Source organism: Xiphias gladius, chromosome 14, assembly GCF_016859285.1.
Source record: "Xiphias gladius isolate SHS-SW01 ecotype Sanya breed wild chromosome 14, ASM1685928v1, whole genome shotgun sequence".
NCBI classification, from domain to species: Eukaryota; Metazoa; Chordata; class Actinopteri; order Istiophoriformes; family Xiphiidae; genus Xiphias; species Xiphias gladius.
In genome coordinates this window covers 18,119,376-18,133,742 of record NC_053413.1, presented here as the reverse complement: position 1 = coordinate 18,133,742, position 14,367 = coordinate 18,119,376, and the positions used below count along the sequence as shown (strand labels likewise).

Here is a 14,367-nt window from a genome sequence, read left to right as displayed (position 1 = left end):
GACACTGCTTCCGCACAGTATAGATGTGCCCCGTGATGAGACCAACTAATTAAACAGATTCTTCAGTGGACGCGCCTCGGGAAAGCTTGAAAAAGACACTTGAAAATTAATGAGAGCTCAAAAAGGAGAGAAAGCAGCCCAAACTTTTCAGTGCCTCAGAGGTGAGGCTGCCACTTGTCTCCCCGCATTGCCAGAAGCTTTATAATATAAATAAATAAATTGGAAAACACAATAATATTTCCTGCTGTCTAAAATCCTCCACGCTTCTCTGCACTACATATTCAGCCTTACTCTCTCCTCCTTTTCTCGAATATGCAGTTATTCTAAGTATAGAGGTGAGCAGACGGAAGCTCTACCATGAGCAGCGTGTTCCAGCTATATTTAAAAAGAAGAATGATAGAGATTGGGGGGGGGGGGGTGTCAAAAGGACACAGAGAGTGAGGGGGTGGTATCAGAGGAGGCAATGGAGTTGGTGGTGAAGGATGTAAAACAGGGGAGGGGGGTTGGGGGAATCAAGAATATACAAGTGGAAGCACGAGAGACCACTTTATTTGGAGCTACTAAAAATAGCGCAGCAAATGGTAGCAGGGGCTAGCTGGCCTAACGCTCCTCTCTCCTTCCAGGCCGATGGAATCAATAGGCAGGGAGCTGTGGGGAAGGCTTCCCGGAGCCTGTAGCCAACAGTTGCTGGGGGGGGGGGGGAGACAAGGCTGGAGTGGAGCGGAGTGGGAACTATTTTTTGCACTGCTTGACTAAATATGGTCAGGGAGGTGGTGAGACAAGACACAGGAGCAGCCCAGCAACAGGGGCCTAGGCATGTTTCACATGCTTGGCTTCCCACAAAGTGCTAACCGTTTAGCTTAGCCCTCACGCTGTGGGGCAGGAAGCTGCTGGCTGGTTGGCCTCTTGTCCCTCATTTGCTGCCACTGTGTTCTTCCTGTGCTCTCTGCCCTCCCAACTGCAGCAGTATCTCAGCTTGATCTCTTCCTTGTAAAAAGGTGACCATTTAGTGCTATTTCACGAATGCATACGCTTGCCTACTGAAGACTTACAAGTGCAAAAAGTCTTAACATCAAAAATACCAAAAAGCAATTGCAATATCCTTCATCTCTAGTCCCTGACATTTGTAATCAAATTTGCAGGGATCGCAAGGGACTATTAAATGTACAGCTGTCTTCTACTGCAGCGGCACAGACACCTCTTTTTTAAATATCTCTATCACAATTCTTCTGAAACATTCCGTAAACTCTTCTCAGCTGCTGTATAAAGTTCCACTGAATAATAAACGCACATTTTAGGAGCAGGATAAAGCTCTGGGGCTGCGTGTTTGTCGATGGAATAAGAAAAGGGCAGGGTGGGAGGCTGGTTGCTATACTTTCTGCCTCCTCCACCAACCAGGGCATCCTCCCAGCTCTCTCCCTCAGATTGCACATGATGGAGAGGAGAGTGCTGCAGAATTTTTTTTTTTTTTTTAGCCCTCCTTCTCCCCCCTTCTCTCTTGCCCCCCCCCCCTTTTTTTTTTTTTCCAAATGGCAGCTCTCCATGTCAGCTCTACGTCTTCCTCTTCTAAAGGTATGACTTGTGTTTGTGTGGGAATGTGTTGGAATGTGTGCGTATGTGTATGTGTATAGATGCCCGCTTTCTCTCCTTTCCCCTCCTCCCCTCTCTGACTCTGGCACTCAACCCGCACGCCACCACCCCTCCTCCCCCCCAGTCATAGAAGCTGATTCAGCGAGTCAGGCGTGCACCCAGCACACACGATGGCTGCAGCAGCTGGAGCGCTCTCTAGGTCATTATGGCTCTCTTCACTACGGGAAGAGGAAGAGAGGAGGGGAAGAGAGGAGGAGCAGCTCAGATAAGAAACTGATCTGACAGGTAATATATGCTCTTCCTTCGCTTTCGGACGGAGTTTACCCCTGACGGGCCTTGATGTCTCCTGTGCTGTCTCTTCCCTCTCTCTTCTTCGGATGCAATCAGTTATTAACCGCATGGTTTGCCTGTGAGTCGCGTAGTCGAAAGGGGGAGTGGAATGTACTGTTCTGCAGCAGCAGCAGCACTGGGATAGAACTTAACCAGAGAACACCTTTGGGCTTTTTTTTTTTTTTTTTTTTTTTTTACTTCTCTTGTTCCTCCTTTCTTAGAAGAAGGGAAGAAATAAAGGCTTTATAAAAAGAAAATTGTATGGAGAGGAAGAGGATGCAGGAGGAGGTGGAACAGGGAAAAGGGAGGCTGCAGAGTTGCTGTGGTCCACATGGATTTTAGCCCTGTTTTTTGCACTCTCCACTCTATCTCTCTCATCTTGTTCTTTCTCCCTCCCTCCCTCTCTTGTCTTGCTCTCTCTCTCTCTGTCTCTCTCTCTCTCTCTCTCTTTCGTGTTCCTGGCACTGGCCGGACATGCTGCAGCAGCAGAGCTCTTTGGCTCATTAGGCTTCATGGTTGCAGCCCTGCCGCTATCTAATGACGGACTCGTTAACTCAGACCTGCACTGGTGTAGAGCCCTCTGCATCCGACACCTTCCAAGATGTTTTTGTCACCATGACTAAGGATACTATAATTACTGGGACTTTTAATGTGTTATTTTTGTCTTTTTTAAAATATCTTTTTCTTTCTTTCTTGGTCTTACCAGACCACTTTTCAATTAAACTGAGGGGCGGGGGAGGTCACTGCCATTCTTAATTGATGGGAGGTAAGTTTGAGGACACGTCGCACTTTTAAACCCAAGGCTGGCTGATTGGTGCGGAAGGATGGAATGTGGTGACCAGAGGGATGACGAAGCATCAGAATAATGAACAGCGGGCAGGTCGGGAGTTCTGAACAGGGGGAAAAGCGGATTGACAGCACACAGCTGTGAGAAGTGTATTAACACAGATGTGGGGGGGTGAGGATGGGTGGGAGGGGATATTGGGCAGCAATGGTTGGCTGAGTAGATGTGTGTCACTGGCTGGACCCACAGAAATTAGGGTAGTAACCCAGTTTCTTCTCTCTCTCTCTGTAACAGATTGCTATAGGCTAGACAGGGCATACAGGGCACACAGTGCTGCAGCGCTATCGCCCAAACCAGAACAGACACAACAACCACCGGGCTAATTCGCTGGTTCATGTTCCCCAACCTCCATCCCGCTGTGTGTAGGAAAGAATTTCACCCCCTCTCTCTCCTATTTGCTCACCCTCTCGGGTGGCTGTGACATTTCCTAAACAGGACGTCACACCTTTAGGACCAGGCTCATCCACCTGCCCTACCCTATCTTTGTGCTGAGAACAACTGTCACCTGCAGTTCAACCTCCTCTCATTACTATTCCAAACCCTTCCACTGCAAAAACGTTGCACCACTTTCCCCATTTATTCAGCACCCAGTCTCCAAACTCAAACCTAAGATGGTCTCCCCTAATCCATTTTTCAATTTACACCCATTGCCTCAGCATTCAGCCTGCTGGGTAATTTTGCGTGGCTGGAGGCAGTGTGGACTTGTGGAATGTGTTGGTCTGGGGCAAAGATTCATTAGAGGCTTGCTGAACAATTCTCGCTACCATGCAAATGGGTATTGATCTGTTCCACCTCCTCTGCAACAGAACAGCTGGTTTCACTGTAAACAAAGACAGGTGAGGTTTGATCAGAGGAAGGAGGAAGTGAAAAAAGATGACCATAAAAACAGTGTGGGAAGAGAGAGAGAGAGAGAGAGAGAGAGAGAGAGAGAGAGAGAGAGAGAGAGAGAGAGAGAGAGAGAGAGGGAGAGAGAGAGGTGCTGGTGGGTGTGGGGTATAACCAGGACCAATCCACAAGTGCTGAGTGGGCATTAGCGCCTTCATGTGACCTATGGCCTGCCTCTGCGCCTAAAGCCCAAATCCTGCTCACAATAGCTTCCTGTTCCACTTGGATCACCCTCGTTTTCAAACATCAGCAAGCGCTCCAGCTAGCCACTGGGGACGTCGCTGACACAAGAGAGACAGGCAAGAGAGGGCTACATATTAGTAGAAGTGAGAGGTATGAAAGGAGAAAGGATACAGAAGGTGGGGGTGAAATATGAGAACGAGATGGCGGTGAGGGAGACAGACTGAAAGAGAAGTGGGAGGAGAGAAGTGAAAATGTTTAGTATGTCAGCAGGGCCATTCAGCTTATAGGTGCACCCCTGCTCCCAGGACACAGCAAATGATCGTCACACAAGACAAGGTGCACACAGAGGCACCTTACACCAAGGACTTTCTATCAAGGAGAAAACTCTTCTCTTCTTTGCTGCTGTTTTTGTCCAACCCCTTAATCTACCTCCTCCACATTTTTCCTGGAAAGAGAAAAAGACCACCTTCTAACTGTCGTAAAAAAGGGAGCTGTATTCCTCCCCCTGATCCTCCTGGTTTCTCCCTGCTGTCTGGAGGACAGCGGGGGTCACTGTAACGGTCGTCTATGGTATGGACTGCAAAACTTTTGTTATGTTCAGGGGCGGGGGGACTGGCTGTTCAGCCTTACATGGCAACCAAAGGAAAGCCTTGAGTGTTGAACTGAATTCACACTCAAACTCACCTTACGGTGCAGACTACCATACTTGGGAGAGAGAACGGTGAGGAAAAATGTTCTGCTCATAACTTCCTGACCTTGGAGAAAGGTGAGAAAATTTCATACCTAAGATTACCTCCTTGGTGTACATACTTCTTTATGTACCCATATGAACATATGATAGCTATGGAATGTAAAGAAGTATGTATTCCTGGTGAGGTGCGAATCCTCGTTCTGGGAAAATGATGTTGGACGGCACTGTCTGAGGATATGTTTGTGCTTTGCAAATTGTTAATATGGCTGTGATCACAGTGTGAGAGAAAAAAGCATGCAAAGTAAAGAGAGAGAGAGAGAGGGAGGGAGAGAGAGAGGAAAGTAGAGCATGAATGTGAGTAGTAAGGCTCATACATTAGCTATACTGTCTCTGGGCAATCTCACTGCAGCAATAATCGCTGTAGGGAACTTACTGCTTTCACAAATTGGCTGACTTGGCCAATAAAAATCTCTCATCCAAGATATGCCAGCAATTGAATACCAACGATTTAATCCAACAATTCAATGGACAATTATGTAAGTTAACATGAAATGATAGCGATCATGTTTTGGGCTTGAGCTGAGCAGCATGAGTTTAGCGCACTACTTTAGCCACCTACACCAACTATGGTCAAACGGTCACCTTGTGACGTCGCCATATGAACAGGTCCTCCTTTCATTATTGGGTGATTTTACTGCATTACAGCCCCTGAAATTCAGCCAGTGGCAACTTAGCACCAACTTTAGCAGGCAGTGAGCGGTATGCTGGAGCGGCTCCTGACCATTAATACCATAATCTTTCCCAGTACTTCCACATGGCTCAAGAGGAAAAAAAAGCAAGGTGAAGTGGTCCAAAACTCTGCCACTGTTGCTGGCTTCTTTTTTATTTATTTTTTTAACATGCAACTGAAAGAGCAGGAAATAGTTGCTGAGTAGGCAGAATGAAGAGGCAGTGAGGCTGCTGCTGCTGCCACAAGCTGGCTCTATCCTACTGCTGTATCATATGGCTTCCGTGTTAACAATCTTGTGTGTTTAACTATGACTGCCCTCCCTTTATGCCGCTGCCCTTATCCGCACCCCCACCCCACATCAAACCGGCTGCCCCGTGCTCCCCTCCCTTCCCCTGATTCCTGCTCTCATTGTTCACGTTTGCTATGCTTGCCAAATGCTTTGCTGCGCTGCATGGCAGTCAGATTAGACCATCAAAAAGTGACAATGCAGGATCAGGGTCAACTCTGGCCTGTCAGCTGATTCCAATTGTCGACTGCTTCAAACAAATAAAGGCAACAGAATATGGACAGAGGCACAGAGAGAAATGAAGCCAGGGGGGAGGTGGGGAGTAGTTTGCATGGCAAGCTATTCATATCTAGCACTTTCACCTATTTTGACCCTCTCTCTGGCCTGTGCCTGGATCACAGACAAGGCCTGTACCAATTTTAGCACAGGTTTATCTCTCATTAAACCTCTTTAATGTAGAATCACTGCTCTGCTTAAGGTAATTTTTCCACTGCTTAAAAAATAAGATGGAAGAAATAATAAAAATAGAACAATAAGACTGTTAATACAAGCAAAAAACCTGCCTGTGCATTGTGATAGTTCTAACCTACACATTAGCTAATCGTGGCCTAACAATAATGAGGGATGATCTGTGATACTGTGAAACTAAAACCCATACAGTACCTGCATATATAAAGTGCAGCTTCATCAAAATAGATTTATTTTCCTAGAATGTATCCGTGCCTACAAAATTTCTCCCGCAGTGGAGCAATGAAAAAGCATATATATGTGTGTGTGTGTGTATATATGTATGTATATATATATATATATACACATATATGCGCGCCACTCTAGTACATCTCTATTCTGTTGAAATACAAGACACTTCGTTCTGAACTGATTAAGAACAAGTTTAGGGCTGAATTACTCTATTTCCCTTGAATAGGGCTGAATACTCTAGCTTTGACATCATAGACACTGATATCTGAGCTATGGTGACATCATTGACACTGAAATTCTACATTTTTTAAAACTGAGTTTACTGACAATGGCTGACAACACTTAGGTTGTACACAAAAAAATAGTGTGTAACCTATAAATCCTGAATTCAGTGAAGAAGTCGTATTTGATCTATGAAGAATAAAACAAAAGTCCTGCTCAAATGTTCTAAAGGAAAATAAAAGGCAGCACTTGCATCAAAGTCATAACATTTTACACAAAGCTGAATTGATGAGTTACTGATTCTTTAACAGCTACTAATGGAAAAAAATCTTTTTTTTTTGGAGGAGAGCATCAGAATGAAGCATCATTTTAGGCTTCATTTCTTTCAGTTTTTGTCCACCATTCACACCCGTCTGCATGATATTCTGTCTGTCTAGCTCTCCTCACTGTCAAGACATAAGAGGCGTATAGTAGTGAATGGCTTGCACTGCATGTTTCTCCCAGGCCCTCAATAGCAATGAGCCGCTGAGCTGAGTGACAAACACAGCAGATGCTGACATTATCAAATGCTCAGTGCCTGTCGTCCCCCCTGCTTTTGCCCTGTTATGGCCCTTAGACGAGGTGAGCAGCCTGGCCACCTGACTCTGAGTGACTGAGAGTCTGTGTGTGTGTGTGTGTGTGTGTGTGTGTGTGTGTGTGTGTGTCTGTGTGTGTCTGTGAGAGAGTGTGTGAGAGAGAGAGTGAGCAAGAATGAATGTGCATGTGTGTGTTACAAATAGACCTGCCTCTGGTGTGCCATATCAAGCTAGCCCTGTGTTGACCTCCATCCTGTCTACAAGCAGTGCTGTATATCCCTCAGCTGTCGCTGGCCACTCTGAGAACCTCTTTCGTGCCTTGGCAGAAAAAAGTCAATAATTATAAACAGCTGACAATGTTCAAACTCCCCTTATAAAATAGTGTCAAATGAAAATTTATTAAGATTGATTAGAAGAAATGAAGGCTGAAAATAGGCCAATTAAATGTTACTTAACTGTATCTTATTGCAAAGAGTGAGCTACAGTTTTTGGGAGGTAGGACAGGTGCTTGGGAAGTTGAATGTTTTGTGGCAGAAATAAAACAATATTGCAGCAGTGGGATTAAAAAGAAAAAAAAAAAAAAATATATATATATATATATAACAGTACTATGCATGGTTAAAATATGTGAAAGGTAGTTTGATGTTGCCCTAATAGCCAAAATAGTTTAATGATCTTATGATTGACTACAACTACAATAAGCTTAGGTACACGCACACAAAAAAATAATCATAATATTCTCTATGTGGGTGCTACTGTGATCATTTTTGTAGTAGCGCAGGAGGGATTTTTAGTAGAAAATGTTACAATAGTGTACTACTGTTGAGCCCTGAAAGAGGCATAAAATAATCTACTCTCAGTCACTGTTTAAACACTAACATCTACACTACAAATCAGTCTCTAGGACTTAAATGACTGGTTTAAATTAATGTTGTGCCTTGATACCCCAGAGTGCTACAGTAGGAATATGAGTGAGAGAGCTTGTGTATGTGGTTATGCCTCTGCATTTGTCTGTTGGCCGTCTCGGTGACCGGGGCAGCAGTGTGCTTGCAGCAAGGCCCATCTGTCAGAGCCTGTAATTGCTTCATGACTCCAGGACATTTGACTCAAGTGCACTGCCACAGATTATTATTATCCTTTTCTCAGGGAACAATTTTTCTCACTCTCTGGGAGGGGGCAAGCATAAAACTTAAAACGATAGCCAGGAGGATAAATAGGCTACCTGGGAGGCAGCAAAGGATAAAAGTTTTGTAAGGCTGATCAACTGCACCTGTGCGTTATTGGTGTGGTTGTAAATGGGGTACAGTGTGCTAAATGCACCTGTTTGTCACACAGACTGTGTGAAGGTGAACAGGCAAGAGAAACAACAGTCGCGAGAACAGCAAAGACCCAGCATTGTCCATTTCAAGTAGTGGGCGCACTTAGTGAGATGAGCACACATCTCAGATTTTAATAAGATCTTCAAATGCAACATGACCTTTCCTGCTTGGTGTTGCTCTGGCTCTTTTTGGATAAAACTTTACTGCAGTGCAGCCTTTCAGACAGTTCACTTCACTTCAGCACTTTCCATGTTTGTCTCTGAAACAGTGATTCCAAAATGCTTTGCTAAAGCTGGTAAAATGGAACCAAATCACCTCTTGAATGGATTTGGTCCCCTTCAACCAGCTGTAGCTATGCTTTGATGACTACAGGGGCTCCTTTTGCTGAGATGCCTTCAGCACAATCACTGTAACAGCAGCAGGCCACTTCTTGATGACAACTGGCTTATGGCTTTCCTCTACAAACAACATCTGGAGTGTTCAGTGATTGTTATGTTCAATGCTAAATCTGTCTCATTTTTGACTAATAAAGAAACCAATCCCCGCTTCAAAACTTTGGTATGGTCCCCTTTCCTGACTGAGTGTTGCCTCTCTGCCTCCAGAGGGACTGATATTCTAACCACACTATTCGTGGCAGGTTCAAAAATAGCAGGGGGTATACGGTGTGCACTATTTCAGAAACACAGAACTCACATGTCTGCGTGAGAATGTACGGCTGTCTTGGTAAGACACCTCCTAAACTGACTGTCACTGGATGCCAACAGTCAATTACTATGTGGGTGGGAATAGGCAAAAGAAAAAAAATAAAAGGAGACAGCTAATGCAGCTCAGCAAGGGTACACTGGGATTGTAAAGGGTTCTAAAAAAGAGAAATATAACCATAAGAGTGCAAGAAATAAAGAAGGGGCAAGATATAGCTGTTTAGAGAGTGTATAATACACACAAACACACACTCAAACGCTTTGGCCTCCTCCCCCTGAAGCCTCCAGCAGTAATGTTGGACAAGCGGGGGTAGATGAGAGCCAGATGCTCTGGAGGACAGGAGCTGAACGTGCAAATCACAGGAGCCGACACTCACAAACAGTTACAGCCTCACACATTCACTCGCTGTTACTGCAGAACAAGCAGGCAGATAAAACCAAACTCCCTTCACACTGTGTCTCCCACCCTCCCTCCTTCTCTATTGTCTCTTCTTTTGCCTTCCTAATTTGGCACTTAATGCCATGTCAAGCTGACATCTTTTCAAACTCAGACAATATACAACATAACCACAAAAACACTCCTGAATTATTTGTTCCAAAATTGATCTAAAAGCTGTAATTTATCTAATTTGTCTAATTACGCAAATAGACTTGAGGATTTGGGTATAACATATAGAAACTTACTATTAAATTAATTGTAAATAGTTTTGTATTCGCCACGTCTTTTGAATCTAAAGTGTTTTCCACCGTTCCAATGAAATCTATTCGGGTAATGCAAGAAGCACTAGCTTACTAAATCACAGTAGTCTGACTTGATTAGCCTAGTCTGAAATGAGTAAGAGAAGGGGGTGAAAAACTTCTAATTCAGTCAATGGCACCCATGAAGAACATGAGAATATAGCAGCAAGCCCCTAATCAATGCAAACATTTGACCCATTTCGCAGATTTATCTCCATGGGCCCACAAAACTATTTTTTATGTAAGTGTGAACCCCATTACATTACTACCATTACAGTGCTGCCTATTAATTCTGACATTTTGGAGCACAGTGTGAATGCTTGCAGAGCCCTCCATCTCCTCAGGTGAGGCGATTAGCATATTGGGTTTGACTGTATGTTGCCATATTAAAAGAAAGCTGAGCATTATAAGAGAGGGGGAGGAGAGCAAATATTACAAGGAGGTGACATGTAAAAGGGTACAGACCACCACTGCAGGGATTGTTTGGAGCTCGTTTATGAGTCATGGGCTATTAATCGCATTGTTTACAGTATTGTAGCAGCTACTGGCTTCTAGCAGCCCAAGGGAAAGACACAGAGACGAGCCAGGCTCTCCTTGCAGTCTGGGGCTGCGGTAAACACACACAGGGAGAACACACAATGTGGATGTCCGAGAAAATCCTTTCCTGAACACGTTACTGCTGGTTATACCAGCACTTTCAATTTACTAGCAATTGTAAAACTTAACAACAAGGTCTAATTTATGAGGGAATGCCCTTACACTCTGTAGTGGGAATGTGTGTGTGAGAGTAATGAACAAGGTGAAATATAGTAAAACTCCCCAGTTCCTGCCGCACCCTTGTTGGCAGAGTTGATTTGTCTCAGAATTTGGGACTCCAGGTTGAAAGATTCATGTTACCCACAGGGTTCTTCCTATGTGTCTTCCTCTATCTTTTCTACAGCGCTTGAAGACCCACCCACGCTCCTAAAACCCCGAGACACATAACGCGCATTACACACACACCAAGGACTCTGACGCACTCTCTCCTTGAACCCAAAAGCTAGCATTTGAGGTTGATAGCTTACATCAAAACATACAAGAACACAAAGTGAAAGCAATTTTTTTGTTGTATTGTTATAGTGTTGATGAGAAATTATAGATTAGACTTGTTTAAGCCCCGAATGCCAGAACATTCTGTGCTGGTGCTCAATCTAAACACGAGGAGACAGAGCAGACCCAATTCTTAAAGTTGCAATCAGGAAGCAATAGTAACATCAATCATCAAGGCTTCATGACATATTCTTCATCTGAGGGGCTTCTGATTGGCATCCAACTCCAATTACTTCTTAATGACAGTTATCAAAGGCACTTTTTCAGAAATATGATTCTATAGTAAGAATTCCTCTAAAAAGTCAATCCAAACAACTGCGTCTCCACTAAAAACACACCAGACAACTTCCATTTCAACCTAGGGAGAGATTTTTCGAGGGCTTTAGGACTTGTGGACTCTCTCCCTGATATTGCAGGAGCTCAAGAATGAAATAAAAGTAAATGGGCAGACTGGAGAAGGTGACGTATATCTTTGTTTCTGTGAAGGCAAAGGGGACAGAGCATGGACCAAAGCAAGCAACACACACACAACATGAAAGGGGCCCTGATAAAGAAAACACTGTACTCCAGCACTTTTTGCCTCTAAATCAACGAGTCATAGAGCGGACCAGCTTTCTGCTCCTTTATATTCTGAATCCTGGTTTACACATTACGCACCCGTTGCATTTTAATATTCATAATCATAATTTATAATAACAATTTTAGTTAAACTATGCCAGTTTGTGACCTTCCCTAAATGGATTTACTATTTTTCATTAAAGTTTAAAAGCTGTGTAATAAAAGACAACACATTAGCCTTGTAACATTTTGTTCTCTCGGACTACAAAGTCAGGCTGGGACTACTGACCATATGGCCACTTCTGTGCGTGTGTTCTGCGAGTGAGTGATTTTTATTTATTTATATCATTTAATGGGTATAATTTAAAAAAAATAAATAAAAAAAATACTGTGGATTTTAATCAGGTAGACCTACATCTATGCAATTGCATTTGATTATAGAATTTCAGGGATCATCAACTCTGGAACGACCTGCCAAAATCTTATTGCAAATTTAATTGTTCTATATTCTGCATCTTTGTGCATATTTGTCGTTGTTCATACTTCATGTCTTCATTTGTTAATTTTATACTATATTCCCATCTGGTTTATTCTTTTTTTGATTTTGTCTTTTTGTAAAGCATTGTATTTCTTTAAAGTGCAACGTAATTTGTTTTTGAAAAGTCCTAAATATTCACTGTTATTAATACCATCATCGTGTCATTTGCTTGTTAGAGAAAATAAACCCACAACCAACAATCTGTGTATTATGTAAATATTTGCCTATAAATTTGAATGGAGATTTTGATAAGTAATATTTTGTGCTTGCATATGTTATTCTTTATGTCTAAGTCAATCTGCAAATCACCTGATCAGTGTACCACACAGGGAAAAGGGCCTGGCCTATTCTGCAATTTGCCAGAGGTGGAGGGCTGGGTCTGGCCAGGCTTGTGGCAGGTGGCAGGTGTTCCAGAGCCTCTGACCTCAATTCCATTTGTCCTCATGCCAAAAGGAATGAATGCCAGTGAAGGGGAATGACATTTAGCCTGGGATAACCACGCTCACATGCAAACATACACATCCACACCCAAAATTCTCAGCAAGGGAGGCAGACGTTTTCTAGAAATCGCTCCAGTCTATAACAATGACCCTGTAACGTCTATGTCCATCACCTTAAGAGACCCTGGATGATCAACCTGATACAGACAGCCGTCTCTCTGAGCCATCTTTAATATGCTCATGGTTGAGAGACAAGAATAAAACAGCCAGAGTGCGGAGCAGCGATCAGCTGCAGCCAGAAATAGCAATGGCCAAGGACAAGGCGTGCTGCCGCTGCTGCACGGGGCAGCCGCTTCAGGCCAGCCTCTTCTCACAACACACGGTGATGGACAAGCATAACAGTAAAAAGAAACAGCAAATGAACTTCAAGGGCTATTAGCTACACTAATAAAAACAAGTCAACATAAGACAGATGCTTTCAGGGCCTCAAAGGTAGTCTAATGTCAATTTGAGACCACACCATCTGTTGAGGAGATGAAGCCTATAGGCCTGCTTCAGACTGCAATAAATGTCAAACTATATTGGGGTACCAAAGTAAAACTTACAGATGGATGAAATGTTATCAGTGAGGTAGTGACATTAAACTTATTTGAGTTTTAATAACTTTAAACTACTTTAAAATTTTAAGTGGAATCTGTGGAAGAAATATCCACATCGGGTAGTTGGTTAATTTAAATATGCAACTGTTTCAAACTTTGGTTCAAAAGGAGAATTTTAAGAGAAGGTACCACACAAGGCTGCATTAGTCTATTACGTAGCATGTTTGGTAGATGCTGAAAAGATGGTTAATCTTCAAGTTTGATCTAGAGGTTTTGCATATTCTTCTTAGAACAAATTAGACTAAGCAATAAAAATTAATGACTGAAAGTACAACAATTTGTGAAATAAACACACATTCTGAAACGCCACGCTTTTAATCATTTCTTTTGGCTCTATAGTATCCTCTGTCAGTTATTTAGAATGGACTATTTTTGTTCGTGTCAATGACTTAACCTAGTCTGTCTCCTAGTTTAGACTTGTAGGTGGTGAGCCAACATCTTTCATTCGTACGGAGGATGATTAAGTAATGGATTGGTAGTAGCAGATTAGTGCTTCTAGCAATTCCTATGTCCTTTAGCTGCTAAGAAGCAGACTATAGAGCATAGTGATTCTAGTTTTGACAAATATTTTCAAAGGTTTTATGTCGCTAAATTATAATAATTCTCTGACATTCCCATTGTTCCTATGTTGAAGCTGCTTCAGCTTTGCTGCGGTGAATATTCAACATCAAAGAATATATTAGTTAAAATATTATTCAATACTCAAATTCTAATAAGCCAACCACGAAAATATTTGTGGAATGACTGCTAAATATGCAAGCTAACACAGTTTATCTGGTACCTCCAATTTGATTTCAATTCAGGTTGGCGCAGCTCAATTTTTGGATTTCCATACTTCTGTTACTGTCACTGAGTTTTGTGCATCAATTCTGAATCATCCAAGGATCAGAATGTGTCAAAGAAAGAATTATTTTCCCCACCTTACTCATTATCTATGAATGTAGCGTGTAGTTAATAGAAATGTATACAGGTTTTAGGGCAAGATTTTAGCATTCAGCAGACATTTATTGAGATCCCAAGAACACAGTTCCACAGATTCCACTTAAACATGCCCCAGTCCCTTGCAGAAACCAAATAAGTGTGACAGCAAGAGGCGGCAAGTGGGAAGTTAAGTGTCTCATACCTGGGGTTTCCTCGCAGGGCAGCATGATGCAAGGCATTGAAGCCGTTATTGTTGGTGATGGTAACGTCAGCACCGGCCTCCAGCAGCACTGACAGCATGTCGTCTCTCTTCTTGCTTATTGCATCGTGCAGGGGTGTGTCACCCTCTGAATCCTAAATGGGAAACCT

The 14,367-nt window shown here is 43.0% G+C and overlaps 1 protein-coding gene across 5 annotated transcripts in view; it reads right to left on the bottom strand.

The window, feature by feature from the left end:
- mib1 (MIB E3 ubiquitin protein ligase 1) overlaps positions 1 to 14,367 on the bottom strand; it is a 52,785-nt gene that overhangs the window by 23,751 nt on the left and 14,667 nt on the right. For all 5 annotated transcript variants that reach the window (XM_040143339.1, XM_040143340.1, XM_040143343.1 and 2 more), the window contains exon 12: positions 14,201 to 14,352. In XM_040143339.1, the coding sequence (XP_039999273.1) occupies positions 14,201 to 14,352 (152 nt within the window). The remainder of the gene's footprint in view (positions 1 to 14,200; positions 14,353 to 14,367) is intronic.